General features: G+C 37.9%; 1 protein-coding gene across 5 annotated transcripts; it reads right to left on the reverse strand.

Moving 5' to 3' along the window:
- Positions 1-173: 173 nt before the first annotated feature.
- uba2 (ubiquitin-like modifier activating enzyme 2) lies at positions 174-11,801 on the reverse strand. 5 transcript variants are annotated; one of them, XM_079603362.1, is made up of 18 exons: positions 11,658-11,801; positions 10,504-10,689; positions 9,423-9,506; positions 9,274-9,344; positions 9,082-9,146; positions 8,904-9,004; positions 8,692-8,813; positions 7,897-7,964; positions 7,519-7,640; positions 4,658-4,757; positions 4,413-4,564; positions 3,888-3,981; positions 3,098-3,210; positions 2,716-2,871; positions 2,499-2,595; positions 2,296-2,401; positions 1,706-1,845; positions 174-1,361 (listed from the first exon to the last, which is right to left on the reverse strand). In XM_079603362.1, exons 2-18 carry the CDS (start codon positions 10,642-10,644, stop codon positions 1,165-1,167), a joined length of 1,929 nt encoding a protein of 642 aa, XP_079459488.1. In that variant the 5' UTR covers positions 10,645-10,689; positions 11,658-11,801; the 3' UTR covers positions 174-1,164. The 5 variants fall into 5 exon arrangements, with proteins under 5 accessions (XP_079459488.1, XP_079459489.1, XP_079459490.1 ...); XM_079603363.1 differs by having other exon boundaries at positions 11,645-11,672; XM_079603364.1 differs by lacking the exon at positions 11,658-11,801 and adding an exon at positions 10,778-10,956.
- Between the last annotated feature and the right edge of the window lie 4,296 nt (positions 11,802-16,097).

The raw sequence follows: 16,097 nt of genomic DNA on the forward strand, positions 1-16,097 counted from the left end.
TCGTTTTTTTAGTGTCTATGGCATAGACTGTAAAAAAAATAGGGTCTATGGTCGAAACCGAGTGCACTCATTCAATCCCATAATGCACCGCAATAACGCCGATGTGAGCGACTCTAGCAGAATAAATTCCCTCGTCTCTTTTTTTCCCCTTTATGAAACATTTCTAAATTATTGCTCCAAAAGTAGTCGAGATAGTATTACATATTTGTCGTGTAAAATATATATTTTATGCAAAGACTATTTTCTTATATCACCCAGACGGAAGAAATATGTCAAAAACAAAACAAAAAACATTGACCATCGCCCACAAAATGTCCCACTGAAAACGTAAACCTTGCATTTTACTTGGGGTGCCAACTAGGGGAAGGGTAAACAGGTCATGTAGCATCTTATGAACCCTAATGACGACATCTATCCCGTGATCTGTGGACTCTGACATCTACGTGAGTAACAAGTGAAAACAGAATGTTCTTACGTCAAACATCTAAATGTAAACAACGCGCAATTAGGACATTGTACCCTTTCAAGAAGCTTTTATGGAGAATAAAGGTTAAATGAGATAATGTCCTTTATTCAGCTCCTCAGTTTGGTCAGTAAATGAGGCATGGACTCATTTATACTGCTAAAGACTACAACTATAAGAATGAAACACAATGGTATAAATAGTTGTCTTGAGTGTATTTTTTTTTTCTGTTAAAAAAGGACAATATTTTTCATTGTGGTGCTAAAGCAATGCAACAGAAGATAGACAAGCCATCATACAGTAAGTGTTACTGTACAATGATTTGGTTATTTTGAAATATTACAGAGGTTGGCAACAAAAACAACCTGTAATAAATATGTAATATGGTTTTCAAGATGAAAAATGCATTCAAATACCGTGTCAGCTTTTCTAAAACACTGCAAAATACCAGGACGCACATTTTGTAAAAAATACAAAGTTGAAAAGCATTTTATCCATCGGAGGAAAACCTAACCGAGTGCAGTTCATAACTCAGCCGTTTTCTGTTCCCAAAAAGCAAAGGACAGAAGGAAAAGACAACATCCATTGAGCTTGAACCATATTGTACAGATATATTTACATGTTTGGTGAGAGAAACAGTACAAAAATTCAACTTGAGGAAAGTCCTCTATTGTTGGGCAGGTGAAATCTTGACAAAGATGCTAGTCTAGAGCGATGATGTCTTCATCATCATCGGCCGGCTGCTGGTCGAGGCGTTTGCGCTTGGACACCGCATCGTCTGTTTCAGCGTCATGATGCTTCCTCTTACGGTTACTGGACTCCGGGGAAGCTTCCATGGTGCTCGAGGACGGTTCTTCGTCTGAGTCTACGATGAGGATGTCATCATCCTCTGCAGCTGCTGCAAACACACAAACAGTGTATTACCCTTAAACAGCCATGATGAAATTAAAATTCTGTCATTGCAATGCTGGATTATTTTCTTTCGCCCGTGAAACAAAGATGATGTTCATCAGCAGAACTGAAGCTGTTTGTTTCCAAACTATAAAAGTGGATGATTTTTATAATGCAAAACTCCAATAGGCAAGTATGAGTACTGTGTGCTATATTACGTTTTTTGGAGAAATGTGAGTTTTGCACGAGGAACCATTGAAAATGCAGGTTTAGAATGATTTTTTAAGTGAACTATTCCTTTGAAAAGGAATGTTTGGCCAAAGGTTTGCAGGCAATCAATGTTGTTCTTACCTTTAGATGAGGTAGAAGGCTGGGCAGAATCTTTGTTTCCATTGGCAATGTTTTTCCCCTCTTCCGGGGCACTGGGAGTTGGCGCCTTATCCGGGGCGTCACCCACTACTTCAAACTCAACATCCTTTTCCAATTCCTCACTACAATAAATGTAAGAATCATTTTAAATGTTCAAGAAAGAGCTAAGTAGTATCCTCTAACGGTACGTTCACACGGTGCGTGAGCGTCAACGCTTGACGGAAGGCGTGGCTGAAGTTTGGCACGACGCCATGGTCATAGCAGCGTCAGCCAATGAAATTAGACAGGAATGACAGGATGAACGTGATTAACGTGATTGGCTGCCGCCTGGCTACTGTATTTGCATAGAGCGATCCTGATTGGCTGACGCTTCCGCCTGCGGCGATTCACTGGCGTTGCTCGCGGCAGAAGTTGAAAAATTCTCAACTTCTGCCGCGAGCAACGCCAGTGAAGCCCTGCCGACAGATCCACAATTCATTTCGGCAACGCTTGACGTCACCCATTCAAAGTCAATGGGAAGCGTTGACGCTCACGCCCCGTGTGAACGTACCGTAAGCTAAATGAACACCAACCTGTGAATGACATTGACCAGAAGTGTGTAATCCTGTAGGAAGTCATCTGCTTGAAGACGGCTCCCGTTTCGAATCCCAAAGTCGGACAAAAACTTGTTATTGTTTGCTATAGAGAAACAGAGACACCAAAACATTAAAGCAAATCTCAAGAGTTTTGTTATAGTAGAGAAAGAATGCCCTCTAGAGGCAGACTTAATTCACACCTTCAGTCTCTCCTTCCTCCGAGGAGATGAGGATTGTTCCCTTTCCATCCTCAATTTGCACATCTGGTGCCACCATGCCAAACTTCTCCTTAAGTATCTGAAAAAGCACCAACGTGAATATAAATAAGAACTTTCCAATCCAAACTTTAACCTCTCATGGAGGTCACAAAGTTCAGCATCTAAACCAAAGCTTGAGCATTGAAAAACTTGTCAATACCTTGTCCTGGAGAGCTAGCACAATGGTTTTGTGCACATTAAGTTTGACTGTGACCTCAGGTTTGCTAGTACACACATAACAGTTGGGATTGGGAGGATCCAGCGCACATGGTACGAGAAGCTTTTTCCTGGGGTTCGGCTGCTTGTTCAGAAAGATCTAAAGAGAAACGTAGTAATTAAAACCATAACTCCCAACTAAACCGCTTGACAAAACTTTCAAAACAGGAAAAGGTCAAAATGTTCTTCACAACTGCAGAGATGTAATCAACTTAAACCAAGTGAGAAAAAGAAATATAAAGATGTGCAAGATAACACAGGATATGCTGCACTTCAGCTGTCACATTTCTGATCATAATCTTTGAAATGAACCACCGCAAGCTCACCGTGCGACACTGTTCGAAGTCTGAGTTGAGAATTTTGAGTCCCTCCAGAACAATGAGACCGGCAATGACTGCATTAGTGGTGGCTATTGCTGGAATGATGTTTCCTGCCATGGCTAAAAGAGAAGACGACATGGTTTAAAGTCACATTGAATTCAGAACCAACTTTTTATTGAAACATCATTCTGAAGCATGTTGTTCATTTGTTTCATAGCCAAGTCTAGTCTGGGTCTCTTGAGTTATAAGTCCATAATGAATCTATCTTAAGTTGAGTTCTTGGTAAAGAAAGCATTACAACAACTTTATTAAGCCAAAAAGGGACAACAACAAAAAAACGTAGTTTTGTCTCACTCTAAAAAGCAAAAAATGGCGCTTTTCCATTGCGTGGTACGACTCGGCTCGCTTTGCTTTTCCACTGCACTTTAGTACCGCTTCAAAGTGGGTGGGATTATGGACCATTTAAAAAAGTCGTGCGAACAAATTAACTGTGGTGGCTGTGTGTTTTTGTATCTCGTGACACAAATCCAATGACGCTGGTAGGGATGATTCTCTCTAACCAATCGGTGATCTGCAGTGTTTACACGTCACATTTTAGTATTGGTACAGCTTGGTTGATAACCTCAACCGAGGTGTTACTAAAAAAAAGTACCAGGTACTAGGTACTGTACAGTGGAAAACCCCCAAAAGTGAGCCATACCATGCAGTGGAAAAGTGCCAAGATATTGTTTAACAACAACTAAAAAGAATTTCAAATAATGTCAGACAATCACAGTGCAGCCTTGAAATCCCTTACATTTGACATCAAAGCGGCTTTTCATGTTCATGCTGAAGACATTCATTCGCAAGTTTGAAGCTGCTGTTACGAAGTCCATGGCTGGAGGATCGTCCTGAAAATAGCACCACTAATGTAAATTCATGCTGAACAATCTTTAATAATTAGAAATTAAAACTGCATTTATTTTATTTTGATTGAATATATAGAAATTGACAGATAGCCGATAATATTTTTTTTTATATAATTCAACACTTTTGCTTGTTAAAAAAAAAGATCTGCATCATGACCAGTTTTCACTCTTCAGTGTCCACTCTTCACTCTTTTAAATAAGCTGATTTTTGCTGCACTAGAAAAATTTCTTATGATAAATGCTAAAATCAGTTGTGCAGCTTAATATTTCTGTAGAAACCATAACCATTTTGAATTAATTCTGCTGGACGCTCACATTGGCCTGACCATTGAGTGTATTGGTTGTTCTCTAGTTTGAATCCATTCACATAACCATAACTTTTGGACAATTCAAGCCATTTTGTGGAAACTCACCTTGTCCCAGACTAGCTCCGCACCCTCACCCTTCTCTCTCAGCTGAGATCGGAGAGTTTCTACACTGTGTTGGAAGAGCTGAGCGTAACCCAGAACACCCAAAACCTGCTGGTCCTTCAGACCTGTGCCACAGGCCTCCTCCTGAGAACATGCTTTTACACACACCATACAGCCTCATTAAACACAATTTTAAATACAATTACATATATTTGTTTACATAACTAGATTTAACTAGTCAGACTTACCATGCTGCTGGATTTCCACCCAGTCTAGAGGTAATGGGGCTTTCCTCTTTTTCCACAACTTATCCATGGTCAACAGATACATGATGTCATCTTTAAAAAGCTGAAAGAAAGCACAAGATCACTTTTAGACCGCTTCTAAAAGAACGGACTGGCTAATGATGTAATGTCAGTAGGGGTGTGACGATACATTGTAATATCGAGATATGTATCTTTGATGAAACAATATGATTCGCGATATTAGTTAAGTTTTATCCAAGACTTAGGTTTACTGTATTTCTAAATTGTAATTCACCCAAAAATGTAAATTCTGTCATGTACTCACCCTCATGTCGTTTCTAACTTATATGATTTTCGTTCATCTTCTAAACACAACTTAAGATTTCTGTGTATTTGAATATTTGTGGGTCCTGATAATGCCGAAATGTCTGATTTTACCAGTAAAAAAGGGCATACATTATTTATATCTGTGCAAGTATTAGGGATGGGCATTTCAAGCAAAAATAATATTCGATGATCGCTGGGATTTATTCGATTATTATTAGAAAATCGCACCCCTCCCCCATATTCTCATCGGTTAAATGGCGTTCGCTTAAATCGCGCTCCAACATTAAATGTATCTGTACTGTCCTATACGTGCTGAAACCATTCAAGAAAACTGATTTAGTAGGGCTGTAATCTCCCAGTCGATTGTTGGTTGATACGTTCTGGCTCGACCAAAATTCTGATTGGTCGATTTTTTGGCGCGTTCATTTCATTAGTTTTGCCGCGTTCGCTTCATCAGTTTTCCCGCGTTCGTTTCATCAGTTTTGCCGTGTTCGTTTCATCAGTTTTGCCGTGTTCGTTTCATCAGGTGGAAAGCACTAATTGCTAATGGGGGTGTTTTCAGAGCACCGCTGTTCCACAGGTAACTGTCTGTCTTCAGAACACCCCCCTTGGTTTCACTTCTTTTGGATTAGCCCAACCACCGGAGAAGAGAGACAGATTGAAGAAAGTAGGCTACTAACAGGTTTGCTGAATATTATTTATTTAATTGTGAGAGCGTTTAATTCATAGTCAGTCCTCTTCTACCATGTCAACAAAGACATCGGCAGTGTGGCAGCATTTTTTTTATGTATATAGAAAACGGGAAAAAATTATTGGAGCGCAATGCGCTGTGCCACTGTTTGTATTAGTTTTGAGCCTAGATGCTTTATTTTCAGTTATGCACTTTATTTCGTTTTTGCTCTTGATCTGGTTTGTTCAATAAATATTATTTTTTTTATTGAAATGGACGTGCCTTTTGTGTTTAAGAGTAAAGCTTTAAGTTAATAGTCTATTCGTGTCTCAGCCGCGAAGCTGCGCTCTTGTGTTCAGCCTCACTCTGTGCGAGCTGTCAGTTATTATAATACATATGATAAAAACAATTGTCTCTTTCCAAACAATTGATTGGAAATCATAGGCTATGATATTGCGCAGGTGCGTGTGATGCAACGCTGTCAGAGCCGACAGACTCGTGTGTCAGACTCATTTCAGTGCAAAATTATTAGGTCAAAAACGATTTAATATACTGCAAATAGCCTACTATTTTTTTGTTTATTTATAATTCATTTAGGCGGACAACAAGGCTACCAAGTACTGCGCACAGTGCGCAGCTAATTAATTTTTCGTTTTGTATAAATTGTCCCTTCATTTTAATCAGTGTTACATCAACCAATAGGCCCTATGCACAGCTGCACTACTTCCTGAACTTAAGCAGGGTCCTTTGTTTCCTGTCTGCCAGGATTGGCCAAACTGATTAATCCAGGTGTGTCTGACCAACAACAATAATCAGACACACCTGGATTAATCAGTTTGGCCAATCCTGGCAGACAGGAAACAAAGGACCCTGCTTAAGTTCAGGAAGTAGTGCAGCTGTGCATAGGGCCTATTGCCTGGATTTAATAAATAAGAAGCAAATATAGCAGACAATATATCAGGACGTGGAGGTGCGGGCGCGATCACTTGCATTGCACGTGACCTGAAGCTTATCTCATAAATGAATCGAAACTACTTGTCTCACATGAGAAATATATCTATAGAAAGCTTGAAATGTCTACTTTTCAACAAAACAATTAAAAATTAAAAGAAACAGACTACTCTCTGCTTATGTAATCCATATGAAATATGCATTTCTCTCGAAGCACGTTCACTACATGGCGAGTCAGCATCGTCAACATCATCTTTGCATTCGACACGGAGTGAAAACATTAGATTTTTAATAAACAATTCAAATGTCTCCTTCCAATATCGGACACATTCATAATCATTACTTTTACTGCTTCTTTGTGGCAAGCTTTATGCGTGCACTTGAGTGCGGAATAGGCTATATTACTTAACCGCTCATTATTTAGTATTCTCTCCAAAATATATTTAAGTAATTAAATTAATATAAATGGGCGATACGTTGATTAATGGCTTAAATGAACAACTACTAGTTGACTAGAAGAAAAACTTTAGTCGGGGGCAGCCTCTTATTTCACATATTTTCGAACTAGCATGTCAGAGTTGATTGACAGCTTTTAGGTGCGTTATTGGCAGCGGCACCCTCTGGTTACGAACGCGTCACCACAGAAAACATGGGGATTTTTTTTTAGACTATTCGATATTCTATAATTAAATCAACTAATCGAATATTCAAAAATCGCGACTCATCCCTAGCAAGTATGTGTGTCTAACATAATAATTTAAATTAATTTGTTAACTTGTTACCATAGGTCTTAGAAGTAATAACCCTCTTCTTTATTTTGGTAACGCAATAGTATTGTATCGGGAATTCAATATCGTATCAGGACACAAGTGTATCGTTACATCCCTAAACACCAAGCTTGTAAAAGAGCTTGCACCTTGTTGAAGAGTTTGACGGGATCGTAGCCTGTTGAGCGAGCCCACTCTTTAGTGGACACCCGCTTGATGTCTCCGTCCTGATCTGAGGCTGTAGCTCGGGCTGCTGCATCTGCTAGGTTCCCTGTGGTTGATAAACAAAGCACAAACATATTTTCATCAAACGGTCACAATAAATACAACAGCATGTTGAGCAATTAGTTCACTTGCAGTACATACTCGACAGAACAAGTTTCCATTAATAAATACAAAGGTAGTTTCTAGCTCCGATACACCAAATCGTACATTATTTAGTTTTTTGTTCAAATATATATATAGAACCACCGAAATAATCACCATTGTAGTAGTAAATAAGTTGCTGTAAATGTGCGGCTACTCACAAGCAGCCTCGGGGTCTGCCGTGTCGGGCGATACCTCCTGATCCGCATCCTCTTCACCAAAAAGCTGACTATGGAAGCAATTCAATATGACATGTAAGCTTAGGGCAATTTAATTAGCTCTCAAAACTAAGATAATCCACCCACAACAGGCCTGAATTCATTTCATACAGCATTTAATTTGACAAAAATATCCCTCAAACTCAAAGGTTTTCCACCAAAACCAGCCCAAAAATGGTTTCAAAAAAGTTTAAAAACAATTAAGGCAGAAATATATTACCATTGTACAGTACAATGTCCTTCTCAAAGTAATAATAATGCTAATCAAAAAAATTAACAATATCACACAATGTTTTATCCATATTTTAATTTAAACTTTAAACAACTGTTGTGCAGCAAGGTTTACCAAACAATTAAAGGAATTGTTCAAATTTAATTTGATCATTTAAAAGATTAATGTGGCAAAGTATTACACATTCATTTTATTTACATCATTTTTGATATTACAATTTGTATTAAATAAAATAAAAAATATAGAAAAATAATTGTAGGGAAAAGATCAAACATTTAACACTTTTATTATTATAAAAATATTAATAAATTATTATGAAGTCAGTTGGTTAGAAATCCTTTTTAATTATTAAAACTTAACATTAAAAACAGAATCCAGAAAATTTTAAACGGAAAACATGGAATTTGGGGGGAAATAAAAACTGATTTCATAGGGCCCTAGATTAGGAACTACATCAGTTTAGTCACTGAGATGAGACGGGACAGATGTTATCGTAGAGAACTTACTTGAAGAGATATTTGGCCCACACAATGCAGTGAATGGGTTCAGAGGGCGTGTTGCGAATGGTGCAACCTGGGAAGGTTTTCTGTGTAGGTTTAGGCTGGCACTCGTAGCATTCCGTCTGACCCTGCAGTTTGGAAATTTACAAAACATGAATGCCAAGAGTATAACATTAAAATGATTATACAAAAAAGTTGATTTAATAGAAGAGCCTTGCCTTCTTGATAACTGTGACTTGTCCCAGATAGCCAGCCGTGCCGCTCTCGATGAGGGGAATGTCGGCAGCCAAACACATTCTGTTGACGTGATTCCTGGCCGCTGCAAGGACGACAGAAAAGACACATTTAAGGTGGAATTAAGGTAGTTTTTCTTCAGATTTGCTGAATAAATCATACCTCTGTTGTCCAAAGCGTTCATGACAAGTTGGAAATTCCTGAAGAATTCCACATTGTAGTCTGGGCTGCAAGGAGCAAAGACAACAACAATGGAGATCAAACTTTTTGGACAAAGAGTTTGATATAGTAACCAGACACTTGAAATGTTCATACGATAAGTTTTTATCTTGGAAATAACGTAACGGGACTCACTTCATGATGCTGTCATGGTAGGCAGTGATGTTCGCAGATGGGCAAAACCGAAGCACGCTCTCCTTTGCAACCTGAAACATACCAAGTCGTCAATATCTGGTGAATATCTCTAAATCACACACGACTTGAAGTCAGTTTTCCCCATTTACCTGAGCTTTGGACTTCCCAACATGTTTCTTCTGAAACAGGAACTGTCTGTTGAGGTTGCTGACATCAATGGTGTCCAGGTCAATCTGCAAATGAGGATTATAAAAAAATTAAAACAAACAACAGAACAAATTATTAGTGAAAACCCTGATATCACCATTAAACCACCAAGCATTTTAAAGACACCCTAACAGTTGTCAGGTTGTGTTCCATTGTAACACTGCCTAAATAAAATTATGTACAATTACATAAATAAATAAAACACTGATATAATCAATCATCCTTTCATAACATACACTCGAGTTCAAATATGTCTCTGCTTTTTATCAAAACACTGATATAATCAATCATCCTTTCAGGACATACACTCAAGTTCAAATATGTCTCTGCTTTTTATCACTTTGTGCTTATTCCATTTGTCAGTAGGAAACTTTCTTTAATAATCAACCCTGTTACCATGATTTTGTACAGAAAACAACTGATTATTGAGGATTGAAAATTAAAATAATTGTATCCAATAAACACCTTGCCGTTTCATAACCTTGTGTAAAATATGAATAATGGCTGAATAAACTACAAAACAATCAATCCTGCAACTATCAACCCAGTTACTTAGTAGATACATAACGTTAGAGGTTGTATATCATAACATTACCTTTAGAGATGGAAAGAAGCTGTTTATTAACACTAAACCATTCTTTGTCGGATATAATGTATAAATATGTTATATATCATGTTAAAGAAAATTGCATTTTAAAGTATTTTTTGAATAGAAAAAGCACCCATGTGCGTGATGACCCGGGGAAACTGGTAATTTAGCGTAAAGTATGGCCACAATGGTCAATGTTTTCAAGGGATATTTTACGTCATAGAGCATGGCGCCAAAGAAAAAAAATCTGTTCTCTATGTTTACGATGAGAGACGAACAGCATTACTTTATTAAAACGTCTAATGCAACGTGAAATACATTGTTATTACCAGTCCATGACTCTCATTTTCATTGTAGATTATAATAAATGAGGGTCGGTGATAATGGGGCCTGACTCATGCAGCACAAAGAGAGTCCGCCTTCCTCCAACTTACCACTTCAATATTCTTAAAGCCGGTGAGCACCAAGTTTTTCAGCAGCTCGCAACCAATACCTCCCGCCCCGACCACCAACACTCGGCATGAGGAGAGGGAGTCGGCGAGCTCTTTACGGAGAGGTCCCACCAGTTGTGCCATTGTCGGCTCGGCGTTTCGGTGGCGCGGACAAGCAGCAGTTTGATCCTGCGGGGAGGGAAGAGACGCGAGATGAGTGCGCATGCGCAAAGGTTCCATCGAGCTACAAAAAAGCGCCGAAGGTTTTACTGGTGACCTCTGCTGGTGCGGCTGAGCTACATTGAATTTCCTGTTAAGTAGAGACTAGACTAGAATGCATGTTACAGAGTACACTCAAAAGATTTGTGCAACTACAAAATCAAGGTCAGTGAGATATTCATTCTGCCTCAGGCATCACGTCTTCGTGTTGAGTCCGGCCTGAGGACACTGTCCACCATACCTGTCAACATTTGGGTACTGAAATACGGGAGATCTGAACGGGGGGGGGGGGGGGTTGCTTGGTTAGAGACAAAAAAAAAATGTGATTACTCACGATAAAAAAAACTTGTTTTTAATATATTTTATAATGTCATAATTTCACATTTAATCTCCAAATTAATGTAGAAACAACAAAGACAGTATATTTTAAATATTTGTCAAAAAGGTAGGAAATATACAGACATTTTATAAAGTTATCAAACAGTTTGCACTGCATAAATGTTAAATTATACATAGATGAATCATTATTAAAGTTACAAATGTTCTTTTGTCAAGAGCAGTGAGTGTTTTTCTCTGTTCTTTGGCTACTGTGTCTTTAAGAGCAGCCGCTGCTGACAGAGAGAGACGCACGCGGATCTCACACGCGCATCATTCTCTCACAACTCTTCTTTATGTTCATTTAAAACTATTTAACTAATTTAAGAGTGCTCAGTCTGCTCTTATGAGGATAGGCTACTCGACAAAACTGACATTTTTGCAGAATTGCGTGTTAATTCGGTCAACTTCAAGCCGAAAGAAAACTCGATTCTGGCGCTCAATTTGTCTTTGCGTGAATGGTTTAAAAGCATTTGCAAGAATACAAGCGCATCATATAATGTAACGCCAGCCAAAGGATGACAGAAAAAACGGATGCTGCGTTAATTACGTGAAATATTTACCACGGAGTCTTCTCCTCCTATTTCTACCAGTGATGCTTTATTCAACTTCCCGCGTCGATCTGCTCACGTCAACAGCGCAACTGAGTTGAAGGTTGCCAGGTTGAGCTCACAAATGGGTTGAAATGTGTATGATGTGTTGATTGCGCGAGTAGGATGGGTTTCATACAAGATCTGACAACTGGGCAGACTTGGAATAATATATTGATGTGATTATTCATATATCAACGTTTGGGAACACAAATTACGGGAGTTTCACGGGAGAAAGGACAAAACGGGAGGGGGGCGGGAGATGGGTGTGAAATACGGGAGAGTCCCGGTGAAAACGGGAGTGTTGACAGGTATGCTGTCCACATTACACAGGCCTGGAAACCCCCTAGTGTGCCAGATCCAACCATAGACATGTATAAAGGCTAGATGGCTCAAGGCGGAGTCAGCTGTGTCGTCACTTTGGCGGCCATCTTAGGTCAGGAGACTGCGCTGCTGCTCCCTGCTGCTGTGGACGGAAGGTGAGTGACAAATGCTCGTAACTTGCTGAATTCTTGACGGATTTACAAACGGTTTGGTTTATTACAAACCTTATTAACGTGGCTATGATTTGTGCTGATGCTGGTGTTTAAATTGTAGCTTCACGTTTTGAGAAACGCTTAACATTGCAGCATAGCTGTGTGTTTCATGGCATCCCTGACGTTTATGACACACCAAGCCGTTTGAAAATCGGTTGAAAATTGAGCAAAATATAGTTATTTCAGCACTACATGCACAATAGACTTTAATGTTATAACTGGAGGACGAGCGGTCCTGTCCTAAGATGGCCGCCGTGTGACGTCGTCGGGTCCCATTGGCTCTCAGCGCCGGTAAGCCATCTAGCCTTTATACATGTCTATGGATCCAACACCCACACCTCTTTTTCATCCTCATCCTCTTCCTCCTCGTCGTCAACCACCTCTTACACATACTCATCCTCCTCTCGATATCGTTCATATCAACATTCAATGCACCTGTGTGCTCTTAACAGACTTATTTGGTACAGTTGGTTTGATCACAGAAATAGGCTAAGTGAACAATTTTGGGTTGTTGTGTGTAAATTATGACAACAGTGTTTTAGTTGTTTAACTTTTGCCTGCCTGCATGTGATTAACGTTTTGCAGCACAAGTGTATCACAGTGCAAAATATGTTTTAGTGGGTGTTTTGCCAAAAAAAAAAAAAAAAGAAAGAGTGCATGAGATGTGCAAATGCTAACTGCCTGAATTTGTTTAAGGTTCTACAGGAAGAGTGATTTATTCAACAAATTGTTTTGAAGGCAACTCTATCAGGAAAACAGATAGAAGGATAGCGAGAAAGATAAGGTTTTAGGTTTTGACACATTCCTATCATGATTCAGCACATTGCTACCATGTTACTAGCATGATTTAGCACAATGCTAACATGTTTCTAGCATGTTTTAACACATTTTTAGCCCGTTTTAGCGCATTGATAACACGAATTAGCATGTTTTAACCAAGCGCAAACCTTCCGGTCTATCTCTTAAATCCTACACGGAAGTTACTTAAACTGCAATTCATCGACTGGCCGCTAGAGACAGGCTCCAAAAGAGAGTCTATCCCATATACCCCCCATGCTAATATGCCCTACTTCTTACAGCTTGCATAAAGTGGGTTTGGTCTGGCTAATTTTGCCCTCCATGACAACTGTGAGAGGGGTGAATTTTTTTTAACTCATCCGTTGAAGTTATATTAAGCCTTAAAGTTCTGCATAAGTAAGGGTGTGCCCACTTGAGTGACAGGTGGATTGCCACTGCTGTCACTACTAGCATGTTTAACACATTGCTATCATGAATAACCATGTTGCAAGCATGCTTTAAGACAAAAATTTGCATGTTGCTAGCATGTCCCAAGGAAGTTGCAAGCGTGATGGAAATGTGGTGGATGAAGCTTAAAAACTCTATGGCCTGGTTTCACAGCATTTAAGTAGCTTTTATAATCGTGCCTTAGAAAAAGAAAACATTTACTGCTGTAGATCTTAAAACAAAACAATGCTACTGATAGATTTTAAGATATATCAGTGCAAGTTGCTTTCAGTTAAAACAGCTCAAGCATATTTTAGTCTGGGATAGGTTTAAGAGTTGTCTGTAAAACCAGTATAAGTCTTATTGTCTTATCAAAAGTCTTGACCCCATGAATGAAAGTCTATGGGACTTTTCGTCCATTTAACAAAATCGTAAGTCAGATCAGTTAGAAAAGATCTAGCATATACCGAGCCAGAACAGTCTGAAGGTCTGCCCCGAGTTTGGTGGTTCTAGCTTTAGAGATAGAATTGGACATTTTAGTCTCAGAAGAAGAACGCATTTCAGTGTTTTGGCATTTTCAAGCCAACATAACTGGCATTTCCTTCAACATATAATAACAACATGGCCTATGTAATTTATTTATGGTCACACTTTATATTAAGGTGTCCCTGTAACAACACGTTACTGAGATAACGATCAGGTTTGGTTAATGGTTCGTTGCATGTAATTGCACTGTAAAATATTTATGCATGTATTCATTTATTTATTAATTTCCATGCAAGTTTGGTCCTTTAGTGAATGAAGAGAATGCAAACTGTAACAGAAAAATTGCTGTGCAATAAATAGCCACCGCAGAATGTTTGTGAAATGTAGGCGAGAGTTTCAGAAGGTTATGTTTCTCAGAATAATGGGGGTATATTTCTGTTCCAGTGAACTAAAAGTTGTGTTCTGCTCCTCTGGTAAAACTAATTCTTATATGAGGGGAATATGTCAAATATTTAAAAGATTAATTTAGATTAAGTGGATTCGCCTTTATATGGTGATTGTATAGTAACTGTAGTAAGAGAGCATTGCATTAAACCTGAAAAACCTCGAAGTTAAGTCTCTAAACCATGCGTGTGGTGTGACTAATAAGAGTTAAATCACATTGTGCACTGTACATGGATTACTAAGCTAAAGACTAAATGAGTCACGCTTTATAGCAAATCAACTTTTCTCATTTCACTTACTTAGGAAATTAAACATGTCACACACTAATTCTGCTGAATCAGTTATGATAAATTAGTATTTACCAGGTCTATGATATTCTAATTAGTTATCAAACATTTATTTGTGAATACTGCTGAAAACAAATAGACATGCACAGGTTGTGAGCTATGATTATGTGATACGGATATACATATTCATTAATTTACACCTAGTACAATATTTGCATGCCATTTGCCACACATGAAAATGAGGGTACATATCGTAAAACAAACCACAGGCAGATAGTGCTGAACTAGATCATTATCAGGCTGCGCAAATTCTTGCTGAGATGCATCACCTTTATCTTATAACATGACTTTGTAAGGTATGTAAAGAGTACCACTAAACAGATCAAGATTTTCTTAAAAGAAAGTTGAAAAATCATGTGGACAGAGTGAAATGCTGAAGACATCTAAGTGGAAAAAACCTCACATCGATGTCAGACAGAACGTAGATGTCACAGTTTGATAATGAGAGCATGCAGGGGTTTTCTTTTTTTGGTTTAGATTTTTTTCCACAAATAACAGCACTAAATAAACCACTACAAAAAAAAAAAAGAAAAAAAAGGAGATAAAACTTGTGTGGGATCTTGATGGAAAAAAAGAGATAACATTTTTTAATAAAATATAGGCATATATTTGTACATCTGATAATCATCTAAATTAATTAAAGATTATGTTTAAAAATATATTAATTATAATTGTATTTTAACTTATTGTTAGTAGTAGTAGCATAAGAATGATAATCATAATATTTAAATAAAGTTTAAAATGAAATCATAATTTATTCTTTAATTAGTTATTACAACATGTCATTGATTAAATAATACATCATATTTATATAATAAATATAGTTATACATGACTATGTATGAATTCTGCCATGAAACATTGATGCATATTCATATCACTGTAAAAAAAAATCCACCTATTTCAACTTAAAAACTGAAGTTCAGTTCTAACTTAATTTTTTTAAGTTGAATCAGTTTGTTCGTAAATCATTCGTAAATCATTTAAATTTACAATTGTATTGTAGTTTAATCTCGTATTACTTATTCAAAAAAGTTGAAATTGCTTAAATTATTTTGATGAGTTGAAGTAATGTGAAAACATAGTTGCCGTGACTTACTGATCATATCACAATTTGGTGTGAATTAACTAGCCTATTGATCTGTTCGTTAATTAATACATGAAAGTTATCACAAAGAATTATAATTATTTACTTCAACATGTTTCCATATAGTTTAATATACTTATAAAATAAATGCAGTGGGTATGAACTTTTCTTTCCTCCGCAAATGCTGACGGGTGGAAAAAGTCGCATCATGAATTTACCACAATAGCCCTAGAGGAATTATAGTCTGTATATGTTTTGGACATAAAGAAATTTACAAGAGTAACGCAGAA

This window comes from Phoxinus phoxinus (genome assembly GCF_949152265.1).
Source record: "Phoxinus phoxinus genome assembly, chromosome: 25".
NCBI classification, from domain to species: Eukaryota; Metazoa; Chordata; class Actinopteri; order Cypriniformes; family Leuciscidae; genus Phoxinus; species Phoxinus phoxinus.

Coding starts and splice junctions, on each gene's coding strand:
- uba2 (XM_079603360.1), bottom strand. CDS start 10,740: ATGGAACCTTTGCGCATGCGCACTCATCTCGCGTCTCTTCCCTCCCCG. Junction 7,641..7,896: donor GGCAGACCCCGAGGCTGCTT/GTGAGTAGCCGC, acceptor TATCAACCACAG/GGAACCTAGCAGATGCAGCA. Junction 2,872..3,097: donor ACTTCGAACAGTGTCGCACG/GTGAGCTTGCGG, acceptor GTTTCTCTTTAG/ATCTTTCTGAACAAGCAGCC.